Source organism: Globicephala melas, chromosome 20 (assembly GCF_963455315.2).
Source record: "Globicephala melas chromosome 20, mGloMel1.2, whole genome shotgun sequence".
NCBI classification, from domain to species: domain Eukaryota; kingdom Metazoa; phylum Chordata; class Mammalia; order Artiodactyla; family Delphinidae; genus Globicephala; species Globicephala melas.
This window is the reverse complement of record NC_083333.1, coordinates 52,206-65,739: the sequence shown is the minus strand read 5'-3', so window position 1 is coordinate 65,739 and position 13,534 is coordinate 52,206. Positions and strand designations below refer to the sequence as shown.

Genomic DNA, 13,534 nt, shown 5'->3' with positions numbered 1-13,534 from the left:
TGCAGAGTCCAATTTTTCCTGGGTAAAAATCTGCACAGCTGAATCTGCCCCCCAACAAAAATATGATTTCACAGCCAGTTTTTGTGCCATACGTTTTATCGTTGTGGTTACAGATATGGTTAGTATTATCCTGTGCTGATTTTTCAAAATGACAAACACAAAACATCTACGTGGGCAAAATGGTGGGGGAAAAGGGTAAGTTGAAAACCTCCAGCTTTGTGGGCATCTACCCTAACCTGGAAGCCTCAGGGAAGGCATCTCAGAAAGGTGACGCCTGCCCTTAGTTCTGTAGGATGCAGACAGGTTTATCCAGGCAAAGAAAAGGGGCAAAGTGTTCCAGCCACAGGGACCCGTGTGAGCAAGGCCTCATCCCCAGGCCTTGGTGTCTCTGATCCTACACATCTCCCCTTCTCCCCAGGGACTCTGTAAACTTGGCTCTGCTGGCGGCACAGACTATGGTCTCAGGCAGTTTGCAGAAGGGTCGACAGAGAAGCTGGCCAAACAGTGCCGCAAGTAAGGGGGTCCTATTTCCTCAAGCCCACCATCTCCTCTCAGGGATGTGCCCTAGTGGATGCCAGATCCTAAAAAGCCGCCCACCTGCTGCCCTGAATTGTTTCACTCTTGCCCCAGTCCCAGCACCCTTGCCTCCCCTCCCCCAGGTGGCTGTGCAACACGTCCACAGATACCCGGACCCGGCGATGGGCAGCGGAGGGCCTGGCCTACCTCACGCTGGACGCCGACGTGAAGGATGACTTTGTTCAGGACATCCCTGCCCTGCAGGCCATGTTGGAGCTGGCCAAGGCGAGTGTGGCCCTGGCCTCTGGCCTCAGGATCTGCTGGATTCAGGCTCACGGGGCTGTCCGCTGAGCGTGGGAAATTAGACACACAGTCCTCATCCTGACTCTACCCCCTACTCTTCCTGTAAACCTGGGTTGGTCATTTCCCTCTGTCTGGCCCTCATCTTTCATGACTGTAATATGGGCTCACAACTCTTCATGCCTTCCAGGAAGTGGGAGGATGAATAAGATGAGGGCATTTTTTTCCTGAGATCCCCCCTCCCCCCCCAGGGAGTTGAGGTTTTTGAGGGACCGAGGGGCAGTACCTGGCCTCTTCTGGGCCCCTCCCTCCTTCCCAGTCCCTCCCAGATGTCCTTCCTCCTCTGCTGGGCCACCTCCCCCCGCGCCCCCCTTCCCCCGCTCTTTGCCGCCACTAAAGGGTGGAAGTGTGGGAGGGAGTTTCCACCAAAGGGTGTCCAGCTCCCACCCTATCCCACCGCAGTCTGATGGAAAGCCTATGGGACTGGGCTTTTGAAAGGGGCACAAAGCAAAAAGTGCACTGAGAGGACTCCCGTTGGTGCTCTGAGGTGCTGCTGAGGGGAGCAGAGCCTGTGTGAGCAGAGCTGGTTCCTCTCCCTCGGGGCCACGCCAGCCACGCTCCTCCCAAACCAGCCTGCCTGTGAGGGAGCCTCTTGGAGGCAGTGGTTTGTTCTCAGGTTTCCTTGCTGCCTGTCCCCTCCTATCCCCCTCCTGCCTCCAGACCCCTGACAAGACCATCCTGTACTCGGTGGCCACCACCCTGGTGAACTGTACCAACAGCTACGACGTCAATGAGGTCATCCCAGAGCTGGTGCAGCTGGCCAAGTTCTCCAAGCAGCACGTGCCCGAGGAGCACCCCAAGGTGGGGAAGGGGATGGCCTGGAGGGGAGCTGTACCACCGGACCGCCAGAGAGGTGGGAAGGACAGTTAATGATGTTCAGGCGCCGTGCCTGTGTGTCTGGGAGGATTCGGTGGAAGAGGCAGAGAAATTGAAAAGGATCATGGTCAGTTTCTCCCACTAGGTGGCACTTGTGTTTTTCTTAGTGTTAATGTTCTGTGGAGGGGGAGGAGGAATCGACGATTTAAAGTCGGAGAAACCAAATGGAGCCAGGATGAACGTCTTCCAATTTATGTTGTTGATTTCATGGACATCTGACAGTTAGTTGTATTTCGTGTCTTCCACATTTATACAAATTTTATTTTCTGGGATATCTGGATTTGGGGATATGGGTGCTAAGTACGAATAATGAGAAGCGGAGGAACGGGGGATCAGGGGCAGCCCAGGTGTCACAAATCCGCTTGGGACCCTTCCCACAATGATTCACTACACGCAACGGCATACTTTGTATGTGGTTTGTATATGAATATATATGCATTGTATTTCCAGCCAATAAAACATTTAGATTTTTAAAAAAATGACCAAAGTAATATAACCATGTTGCAAAACAAACACAAATGTGACAGTAGAGAAAAGAAAACAGCTACTTGCAATTACATCATCTCCCTCTGAGAACTATTTTGGTGTATTATATCATCTACCAGAGACTCTTTATTTCTGTGCGTTTTAAAAAAAATAGTTATAATCAGGGAACCTCCCTGGTGGTCCAGTGGCTAAGACTCTGTGCTCCCAATGCAGGGGACCCGGGTCCGACCCCTGGTCCTGGAACTAGATCCCACATGTTGCAACTAAGAGTTCGCATGTCAAAACTAGAGATCCTACGTGGCTCAACTAAGACCCAGCGCAGCCAAATAAATAAATAATTAATTACTTAAAAAAGAAAAAATAATAAAAATAGTTATAATCAGAATGTAGTTATTATTTTGTACCCAATTTGGGGAAAATACTTTAGATGTTTTCCACACTGCTATGTCGTTCTCTGAATCATTTTTTAAAGCTGCATAGGATTTCGCGCAGGCAAGGGTGTAGAGCATGTTCTGCCGCCATGAAGTTCTAATGTGGCTTCTAGAGATTGCCTCTTCCCAGCCAACCTGAGGATTATCTGTAGAGACTATTCAACCCCGGGGCTGACCCAATCCACTGTTAGGTCAGCTTTATCTGTTCTCTCTCCCCTCCCACCTCTGTTTACCCACCCCACCCCCATGCATAGCCTAATGGAAAGCCAGCCTTCTGCAAGAAAGTAACATCTAGGTCATCTAGGGTTTTGGATGATCTTCCTTCTCTTTCGGGATTGATTTCCTTGCCATCTTTTCATCTCCCCAGGACAAGAAGGACTTTGTGGACATGCGGGTGAAGCGGCTTCTGAAGGCCGGTGTCATCTCAGTGCTGGCCTGCATGGTGAAAGCCGACAATGCCATCCTCACTGACCAGACCAAAGAGTTGCTGGCCAGGTACGGCTGCAGCAGTTCAGGGCTGGGGTCTGAGGGGCCTGGAGGCAGGAGGCTGGGTGGGGAGATAGAGATGGTGGGGGTGGGGAGTAAATGAGGGAATGAGCCATTAGGGGCCTGAAGAGGAGGCTGATGGGGATCAACACTGAAAAGTGACATGGCGGGCAGGTCATCACAGGGGCAACTTTGCATTGTGAGGAAAGAGGTCACTGTCCATTCTGGTGACCTGGTTCCCAGGCCCTGAAATGCCAAAGATGAAAGGCACAGTTTCTGTGCAGCCTGACGGGAGGCACACAGGCTCAGTTACCACACGACACGGCAGGTGCCATGATGGGGGACATACAGAGGGCTGGCTGGAGCACGAGCAGTGGCACACAACTGGCCAGACTGGAGGGTAGGTGGGTAGGCAGCTAGAAAGGCCTCCTGGAAGATGTCACAACTCAGGGGAACCCTGAAGGAAAAAAAGGAGCCACTCAAATGCAGCAGAAGGAAGGGTTCCAGGCAGAGGGAACAGCGTATGCAAAGACCCTGAGGATGGAGGGAGAATGAGTGAATGAGGACAGGGTTCTCCAGGGATATGTCTGGAGCATGGAGTGCACAGGAGAGAGTGGTGCTAGATAAGACCAGAGAGGACGGCAAGGGCCAGAACATGGTGGTCCTGGGGTGCTTCCATGCGGAAGAGTTTCTCCTGGATGGTGGGCAGCAGGGAGCCATTTGGTATCTCCCTAAACAGGGATGGGGCCGCTGTTTGCAGCTACATCTGGCCTCACTTCCTCCTCAGCCACTTATGTCCATGGCAGTAGCTTCCCAAGGTTAGTTCTGGGGCACGTGCTCACTGGCAGCACTTCCCAGAGTTTCACTGGGCCTGCTGATGCCTGGGAAGCGTGTGCTCATGCACTGAATGTCCTTTATCCTTGCTCTCCAGGGTATTCCTGGCACTGTGTGACAACCCAAAGGACCGAGGTACCATCGTGGCTCAAGGTGGTGGCAAGGTACATTGGGTGGGCTAAGGGGTCCTTGCCATCCTAGAAGGTGCTTCACTGGGGAGAAGCACACTTGTGTACGTGTGTGTAGGTCTGTGTGTGTGTCTCTCTGTGTGTATGTATGTGTATATGTGTCTATATGTGTCTGTGTGTAATTGTGTGTCTGTGTGTGTCTCTGTGTCTCTTCATTTGTGTATGTGTGTGTCTCTTTGTGTGTATTTGTGTGTGCACGTTCTTTGCCTGGCCCAAGAATAATGCACCCCCTGCCCCAACCTGACCTCTGGAATACAGTCATTAAGGTATCTGTGCTGTCAGTGCCTAAGTCTATGAAGTGTCATGGGATTTACTGTGGGATCCCATTTATCCTCCTTGTTACTGGAAGGAACCCTGGTGCAGATAGAGACCGTGGGCTTTGCTATAGAAGGCTTGTCATCGAGTCCTTGCTTGTCCCCTTTTTAGCTGTGCAACTTCAGGCAAATTACTTAATCTCCCTGAGTCACAGTTTCCTCGTCTGTAAAACAAGGGAGAACATCACACACTCACTTTGCAGAATGTCACAAGGATTAGAGAAAATACACTTAAGTGTTGGCTCATAGGAGGTGCTCAGTGAATGGCTGCTATTATGATTAGGTTTGACTTAGTCAGAAAGTAAAAAATGATTGATTTATTTTTCCAAAAGCCACATGAACGTATGGATGGGTGGGGAAGAGGGCGGGCGAAGATCTCCATGTGTGCTGGGAACCAAGGGGAGTGAATCCGTGATTAAGAATTTAACTGTTTTCCATGATGCTCAAGAGTTGACTCTATTACAGTCTTCCTGAACTTCTGATGGGACAGCAGTTGGAGAGGGACGCTAGGGAGAGAGGCCTCTGTATATTTGTGACCGAGGGGTGACTGTGCCCTTTCTTGCAGGCCCTGATTCCCCTGGCTTTGGAGGGCACAGACGTGGGCAAGGTGAAGGCAGCCCATGCTCTAGCGAAGATCGCTGCAGTCTCCAATCCGGACATCGCCTTCACTGGGGAGCGGGTGGGTGATGGGGGCAGTAGGGTGGCAGTGATGGGAGGAGTCTGCTCCCAGGGGCCTTTCCCCTTGCCACCCTACCCCTGGCCTGGGAGAGGGCGTGGTGCTGTCACAAAGAGGGCCATGAATTGGAGGTGCGTGGATCCCAGGCCTGGCTCTACCTCTGACGAATAAGGCCGTCCCCTTGGAAACTCAGTTATCTCACCTACGAAGTAAAGGAAATAATCCCGCCCCTCAGGATCATTGTGAAGATTGAATCAGACAATGGGTGGGCACGTGCATTGGAAATTCTAGAGCTGGGCACCTGTAAATGACTGGGGGGACATGGTCTCCACCTGACCACTCCTTGACGCCTCCCCCCACAGGTGTACGAAGTAGTGCGGCCCCTTGTGAGTCTCCTCAACACACAGAGGGATGGGCTCCAGAACTATGAGGCTCTCCTAGGCCTCACCAACCTGTCTGAGCGGAGTGACAAACTCCGGTGAGTGGGGCGTAGAGGGAGCAGGGTGGAGAGAGGTGTCCCATGAAGTGTTGGTGGAAATGTCACAGGTACCGTGTGTGCTCTTCTCTGAGGACAGGCTCGAAGGCAGTGGGTAGAAACGACCGTGGGAAAGATTTGAACTAGCACTTGGAAAGACTACAGTGAATGTGCAAAGCCAAAGGAGACTGGAAAGGCATTTCCTTCTGAAGTAGTAGAAAAGATATCAGGTGGATGGGTGGGGATAAAGTGTCCCCACACATCCCCAGAAGGAGGGGGATGGTGGGACTGGGTTGAAATTCTTTTGATTGCAAGTGGCAGAAAACTCAACTCCAATTGGTTTAAGCATAAAGGGAATTTAATGACTCAGGTCATTAATGACTCATCTGGGATAAACCAGATTCAGGTGCGGCTTGATGCAGGCGTTACAAAGCTGTCCTAGATCCTACACCTCTCCACCTCTTCTGTCTGTATTGTCTTAATTTTCAGACGGGCTCTTCCCCTCTCTCATGATCACATGAGGGTTGCTCCAGACTTCACATCTTCTTGGCTTCATCTCCAGCAGGAGAGAGAAAGACATTCCCCAGCAATAATACAAGAGAATCTCTGGCTGGGTGACATGTTCATCCCAGACCCTGTTTCTATGGCCAGGATGCTGTGCTATGTCATTGGATACCCCTCCTGGAGCCGGGGGTGGGATTACTGCCATCTAAACCATGCTGGCTGAGGATGTGGAATGGCCCTTGGGTGGCCAAAACCCCAAATGCTCATTACAGAGGACTCAGCAGCCTCTCTTCTTCCACCCCTCAAACCCTAGGCAGAAGATCTTTAAGGAGAAGGCCTTGCCAGATATTGAGAACTACATGTTTGAGAACCATGACCAGCTGCGGCAGGCAGCCACAGAGTGCATGTGCAACATGGTGGTGAACAAGGAGGTGAGGGGGCTCCGGATGGGAGTGATCAAGGCATGGAGAGTCGGGCCACAGGTCAGGGCCTGGCGCTAGATTGGGGGCTGTTACAGTGGTATTAAGGCAACATTTTTTTTTTTTTGCGGTACGCGGGCCTCTCACTGTTGTGGCCTCTCCCGTTGCGGAGCACAGGCTCTGGACGCACAGGCTCAGCAGCCATGGCTCACGGGCCCAGCTGCTCTGTGGCATGTGGGATCTTCCCGGTCCGGGGCACGAACCCATGTCGCCCGCATCGGCAGGCAGACTCTCAACCACTGCGCCACCAGGGAAGCCCTTAAGGCAACATTTTGTCAAAGAACCCAGGAATCCCTCAATCTTTCCTAGATGACAGCCTCCCTCCCTATAAGGACCCCGAGAGGAATATAATGCACAAAGGAGACAAAGGAGAATACACAAAGTAATATCATCCCTAGCTGTGGCTTTGACCCCAAAGCTTGGGCTGGATGGTGTAGAAGTCCCATTTCCCCAAGTTATTTACTAAATAATCTCATAGCAAAAAATATAGGAGGCCAGGGCCTCTTAGAGGTCAAGAGAGGCTAGACCACTTGCATCTGTTGAAGCTCCACATATATAAAAAAATGAAGAAATGCAAAAACAGTTACAAACGATTTTAGAATATGTTAAATGTTAACATTTAATGAACGATCGCTGTTTCCACAGAAACCGCAATGCACTATAACTGTGTTCATCACAGAATAATTATAGGATTTGTAAAAATAAAATGAATTCAGAACACATCAATGGCTTCATGGTCTGGTACTGGGATAAATTATCACCATATGATGAATGAATGTTTCCTTCTTTCCATCCTGGCAGAGCACTGCTGTGCCTGTAGGTAGAACCTCATCAGAGGTAACAACAGGGTTGAAATCTGAGGCCCTTTGTTAACATGACAACCAGGGCTAGTGGCCGAGTGTGAGACCCACTCCGTTGCCCCTCAGTTCTTAACTCAAGTCTTGGATGTTCTCACTGTTATAGCAGGAAAACCTGATCCATGAAAGTCTTTTAAAATCAAAAGAAATAAAGCTACCACAGTCCACCAGGGAGCTGGCCTGAGGCTGGGCTGGGGGCCTGGCAGCCACGTGGGAGAAGAGAGTGTATCCAAAGACAGTGGAGGGGATGGGGAGCACCAGTGGCCACAACAACCCGAATCAAAATGAACAGTGGTCCCAACAGGACAGAAGTTCATTTCTCGCTCACATCATTTCTTGCTCACATTAGGATCAGGTGGCTTGTTTCCAAGCAATGACTTAGGGATGCAGGCATCTTCAATCATCAATAACTATACCCCCCACCCAAAAAAAGAATTGTCTCTCCCTCTGCCACCTTGAGAGTGGTCTCCATTCAGATGGGGAATGGGGAGACAGACCACAGGAGAGACCCCTGTAGCGCTCCGCCATGGTGGCCTGGAAGTGACACACATTACATCCATTCATGTTCTGTAATGAGAATGAGGTCATGGCCATATTTAGTGCAAGAGGTGGGGAATGCAGTCCTTTTGGGGCAGCTGCTTTCTAGTCACACCTGTGCCCCATGAGGGGACTGCGCTATCACTATACTCTTACCTCTGAGGACCACTGCTCCAGCTTCAGGGAGTTGTAGGTAGAGGTTTATAACCTGGGCAGCTGTGACCTTTGACCCCTCTTGGCGTTCCCCTTCTAGGACACCTCACCCAACAAAATGCCCTTAAATTTAATCAATCAGATTTTACTATAGAACAGAGGGGTGTGGGGGGGAGGGGGGGTCAGTGTGCTTTCAGGCATGTCAGGGCCCTGGGCCCCAGGAGGCTCTTCTCCTGGCTTTTGGGTGCTTGGGAAGCCTCATCCCTCACCTGGTGAATGGTACAGCAGCTCCTGAGTACCATGTAAACTACCCAACTGTCTGCTGCTCTTGCCAAGCCTCTGTGCCTTCAGGGACTGCAAAGTCATTTAATGGCAGACCCTGAAGGCCCATCTGTTGTGGAAGAAACAGTCCAGGCTTCCCCAAAGGGAAGTGAAACATGGCTCTTCAGGCAACATCTACCCTTCAGGAGTCTGTGCCTGCCCTTTCCCCATGGGTGGAGAGCTGAACGCAAACAGAGGCAACAGCGAATGCTATACAAGGAACCCCTTATTCTCTTTAACCTTTTAGCTGGAGGAGTCTGTAGCACTTTCATCTAACTAGTCAGAGAAGACTTCCTGGAGGAGGAGGTGTCATGGGTGAGATGCTCAAAGAAAAGCTCTGAGGGATCTTGGGTCAGAGAATTTGGCTCCAGATGCATCTTTCCCTCTCCAGGCTGGGCAGATGGGGGCATTTTTCTCTGAGCCGTGTACCCGCCTCCCATAGGTACAGGAGAGGTTCCTGGCTGATGGGAATGACCGGCTGAAGCTGGTGGTGCTGCTCTGCGGGGAGGATGATGACAAGGTGCAGAATGCGGCTGCGGGGGCCCTGGCCATGCTGACAGCAGCACATAAGAAACTGTGCTTCAAGATGACTCAAGTGGTGAGAGTGGGCCCTAGGGACTCTGGGGAGTCCCCCCACCCCCAGACCACACTGCCCTGTATGATCTTCTGGGGGGAGGCCAGCCCCTGTATCTGTTCTTACCACCTAAAGAGAGGAGAATCTATATGATTCGACCCCCTACACTCACTATTTGGACTCCCTAAGTGTGCTAACTCACTTTGGTGGTGCTTATAAGTCATTACTTAAGAATAATCACAATAATAACAATAGCACTAACTATTGCTGTGGAGCCCCTGAGCTCCCCAAGAGAAGAATGGATGTGATTGGGTTACCATCCACAGTTTGACGAAGAGGCAGCAGATTCTCTTAAGTTCACGTGATGACCAGACCCTTTGTGGGACTGTGGCCATCTCAGCAGGTGTAATGAGAGTGATATTGACATAGCCGCAAACAAGGGGATGCAAAATGAAATTTTCCTTATTTCACCAAACTGAACTTAGTTTGTGGGCATCATATTCACTGATGGTGAAAAATGTAAACATCTCAAAAAAAATGTAAACATCTCAATTCAAATGTATTAAAGCAAGTCTGCTTTACAGGCAGGCTCTTTTAGATAGCCAGCTTAAGGCAGGTGTGTGTGTGTGTGTGTGTGTGTGTGTGTGTGTGTGTGTGTGTGTGTGTGTGTGTGTGTGTGTGTGTTCTCTAAATTCCATGGGGGCTTATGCTGTCCTGGCACCAGGGGAGGGGTCTCTCTCCTAGATGTAGCTCATCCTGCTTGGTCCCTGGCCTTCAGCACTTTCCCTAACGCAAGTTTTTCAAAATTGTAAGGTGTGTAAGAGTCACACGGAGGGCTGGTTAAAACACTTTCCCCAGATATTCTGACTGAGTAGATCGGAGGTGGGGTGCTTCCGGCCTGGGGACCACAGGCTGCTATCCTAGAGCAGCTTCTGCTGAAGTTACTGGTCACACATTTCTGTCACCAGGCCCCGCAGGGTGCTCTGTGACTCCTCCACTTACTGTGCTCCAGGCGCTGCTCTAAGTGCTTGCACCTATTATGTCATTCCATCCTCCCAACAACCCTGTGCAGTGGGCATGATTATTATTATCCTTACTCACCAATGGTGAAACCGAGCTCAGAAAAGTAATAGCCCAACACCACATAGCCAGTTAGATAGGAGGGGACTGGGATCCTTCAGGATTGCAACCCACTCCTGGCCACTTCTTCCATCTTCCCAAGGGGCTCAGAAATCCTGGCTGCATTCCTGTCCCAGGGAGTGATAGGCACTAGACCCATGATCAATTACGCATCAGCATAAAATCTTTCCCTGAACCCTACCACAGCTAGCTGAACTTTCCTTTCCTTTCCTTGTGGTAGGATACAGTGCAGAGTTTACAAAAGTCTGCTGAGAAGCTCAGAAGAATAATTTGCCTTTTCTTCCTCTCTGTATCTGTCTCCCCATCTGATAGCAATGTATGTAGAAAGGTATCTCTGCTAACTAGTGGAAGGTAATAGGTCTGAGGAAGCAAAGGGGAAATTGTTGGATTAGTGCCTAAAATCATCATTCCTGTCCACTTCTATGTGATGGGCTCTTACTATGCTCTAGCCATCATGCTAAGCTCTTTTCATGTATCATATCATTAGATCATCACAATATTATGAGGTAAGATAACAGATGAGGCTCCTGAGGCTTGGAGAGGTTAAATAATTTAGCTAAGGTCATACAGTTGGTAAGTGGCTGAGTTGGGACCTGAACACTAGTCTCTCTGACTCCAAAACCCATACTGATGACTATTCTATTCTGTGTCTGTTGAATGTTGTAAGTGTCAAGCCTCCTGGTTCTATTCTCAGCTCCATTTCTGTCTCCTGGGGGTGATCAGAGTGGTCTAGAGTCCTGTCTCCCCCATGTACAGTAGTTGGGCTGCTTCACATCTGGAAATGGAGGAGAGAGATGGAGGAGGGGTGGAGGAGAGGATACACTCCAGACTCCAGTGTTAATTCCAGTTGAAGTCAGGGCTGGTGGAGTGCATGCCTAGAGCATGTCTCTAAGGGCACCTGGGTTGGCAGAAGCAGGCGTTGTGCATGCGTCCAGGGTTAGAATCCTCCTTTCTGAACATCCTCCATTCCCATTCCACTCAGGCATGCAGTGGGCAGGTCCCTTTGCTTCTCAAGATGCTTAAAATTTAAATGGATGTGTGGATGTTTATTCTCTACTATTTCCAGATGTGTGACTATAGCTAAGTTACTTCCTCTCCCTGAACCCCAATTCCTCCACTTATAAAATGAAAAGGATTGGATTATTTCAAGTTCCTTCTAGTTCTTCAATTCCTGCCCTGGTCCTGGTAAGGAGATGGGCATCACCCAGCTAGTCCCAAGGGGTTCAAGTGGGCATATGCTGAGCCCCATACAGATAACCAGATGTGTGCTTCCCCTTTCAGAGCTCAGAATCTGGGCCTGGCCAAGGCCTTCTTTTTATCTTGTCCAAAATCTACTTTCTCCGTCCCCCCCACTGATTCCTCCAATCCTTCCTTATCCTCTTCCCCACCTTCAGACGACTCAGTGGTTGGAGATACTACAGCGGCTTTGCTTGCACGACCGGCTGTCAGTTCAACACCGGGGCCTGGTCATTGCCTACAACCTGCTGGCGGCTGATGCTGAGCTGGCCAAGAAGCTGGTGGAGAGTGAGTTGCTGGAGATCCTGACTGTGGTGGGCAAACAAGAGCCGGATGAGAAGAGGGCAGCAGTGGTTCAGACAGCTCGGGAATGTCTCATCAAATGCATGGATTATGGCTTCATTAAACCAGTGTCTTAGACAGGGCCCAGAGGGATGCTGGGGCTGCTCCTGTTCTGTGCAGAGTTCTGAGCTAAGAACTCACTCCTGGGGTGTCAGTTCAGCTAGGGATCATAGCAGCGACAACGAAGTCTCCATATAAAAGAAGGACTTGATTGTCCCCTGAGTTGTGAATCTCCCCCTTTGCTCTAGGAAAGTTTGCATGTTTCATTAGCTCTCTTGTTCCTTACATCTGTCATGTTCCCAAAATTCCTAGAATAATTTTCATCTGTGATTAGGAAGACAGGTTGGATAATTCTCTCTGTACCCATTCCAAAGTCCAGGATAATGGGCTGAAGTTCTTTATGTTTTGGAAAATGGATTGTGTGGTAAAGTAGGAACTAACAGGTGTGTGAATATAAACGTTAGTGCTGGTGTATCTGGATGCTGATCTGTGCTGTTTTTTATATCCTCTCTCCCATGCTGTTTGAATAAGGCTGCCTAGAACTGCATGTTTCAGCTGTAGTGCCCTGTCCCAGCCCCATGTCCATTCCCATCACTGGAAGTACAGTTTATGTTCAAGAGTATGACATGATTTTTGCAATCTGCTTGGGGCAATCTTCTAAGCAAGATGTATGTGATGAATAGAAATAAGATCGACTCATAGTACTTTAAGCAAAAAAAAAAAGAATTCATTGGTTCATATATCTTGTCAATGCAGGGAAAGGTCTGACATTGTTAGAACCAGGGCTCAAATGTTGTCATCAATATTCTTTTCCGTGTGAGGACTTTTATCTCTCTGTCATCCCCCGTGTCATATCTTGGTTTTAATTTCCTCTGGGTTGGGCTTAATTTCTGGCAAGCTCTTTTCATGTGGTGGGAAAGATAGTGCCCAGAAGCTCCAGACTTCCACGTTTGTTTGTTTTTTTGCCCGTGGTTTGTGGGATTTTAGTTCCCCGACCAGGGATCGAACCCTGGCCCTCAGCAGTGAAAGTAAGGTGTCCTAACCACTGGACCGCCAGGGAATTCCCACATAGTTGTTATAGCTCATAATCATGGAAGAGAAGAGAGAGGACCATTCTTAATAACCCATCAAAATTCCCAGAGATAACTCTGATATGTGTAGCTTGTATCACATTTCCATATATCACATTAACAGCATGAAGAAGAAAAATAATATGATTATTTCAATAGATGCAGGGAAGACATTTGATAAAATTAAACAACTCATGATAAAAAATTCCAGTAAACTAAAATTAGGAGACTTCATTAGTCTGATAAAGATTATCTACATAAAGGCTACAGCCTAAATGATATCTAATGATCCCCCTGAGATTAAGAATGAGACACGGGACGTCCCTGGTGGTGCAGTGGTTAAGAATCCTCCTGCCAATGCAGGGGACACAGGTTCAATCCCTGGTCCAGGAAGATCCCACATACCATGGAGCAACTAAGCCCGTGCACTACAACTACTGAGCCTGTGCTCTAGAGCCCGCGAGCCACAACTACTGAGCCTGTGTCCCACAACTACTGAAGCCCGCGCGCCTAGAGCCCGTGCTCCACAACAAGAGAAGCCACCGCAATGAGAAGCCCGTGCACCACAACGAAGAGTAGCCCCCAACTAGAGAAAGCCTGCATGCAGCAACAAAGACCCAGCACAGCCAAAAAAAAAAAAAACAGTAAAACAATACTTGCTATTACCAATTCTATTTGG

The 13,534-nt window shown here is 49.4% G+C and overlaps 1 protein-coding gene across 3 annotated transcripts in view; it reads left to right on the top strand.

Annotated features, from left to right (window-relative positions):
• The window catches only part of UNC45B (unc-45 myosin chaperone B), a 29,162-nt gene extending 17,300 nt beyond the window's left edge, over window positions 1-11,862 (top strand). The window contains exons 10-19 of one of the 3 annotated variants that reach the window (XM_060290708.1): window positions 419-513; window positions 660-801; window positions 1,537-1,677; window positions 3,037-3,164; window positions 4,087-4,153; window positions 5,057-5,170; window positions 5,530-5,645; window positions 6,460-6,577; window positions 8,936-9,091; window positions 11,602-11,862. In XM_060290708.1, the coding sequence (XP_060146691.1) occupies window positions 419-513; window positions 660-801; window positions 1,537-1,677; window positions 3,037-3,164; window positions 4,087-4,153; window positions 5,057-5,170; window positions 5,530-5,645; window positions 6,460-6,577; window positions 8,936-9,091; window positions 11,602-11,862 (1,338 nt within the window). Of the gene's footprint in view, window positions 1-418; window positions 514-659; window positions 808-1,536; window positions 1,678-3,036; window positions 3,165-4,086; window positions 4,154-5,056; window positions 5,171-5,529; window positions 5,646-6,459; window positions 6,578-8,935; window positions 9,092-11,601 lie in introns of all 3 variants that reach the window. The other 2 variants (XM_030850488.2, XM_060290709.1) reach the window with 2 other exon arrangements.
• Window positions 11,863-13,534: the final 1,672 nt, after the last annotated feature.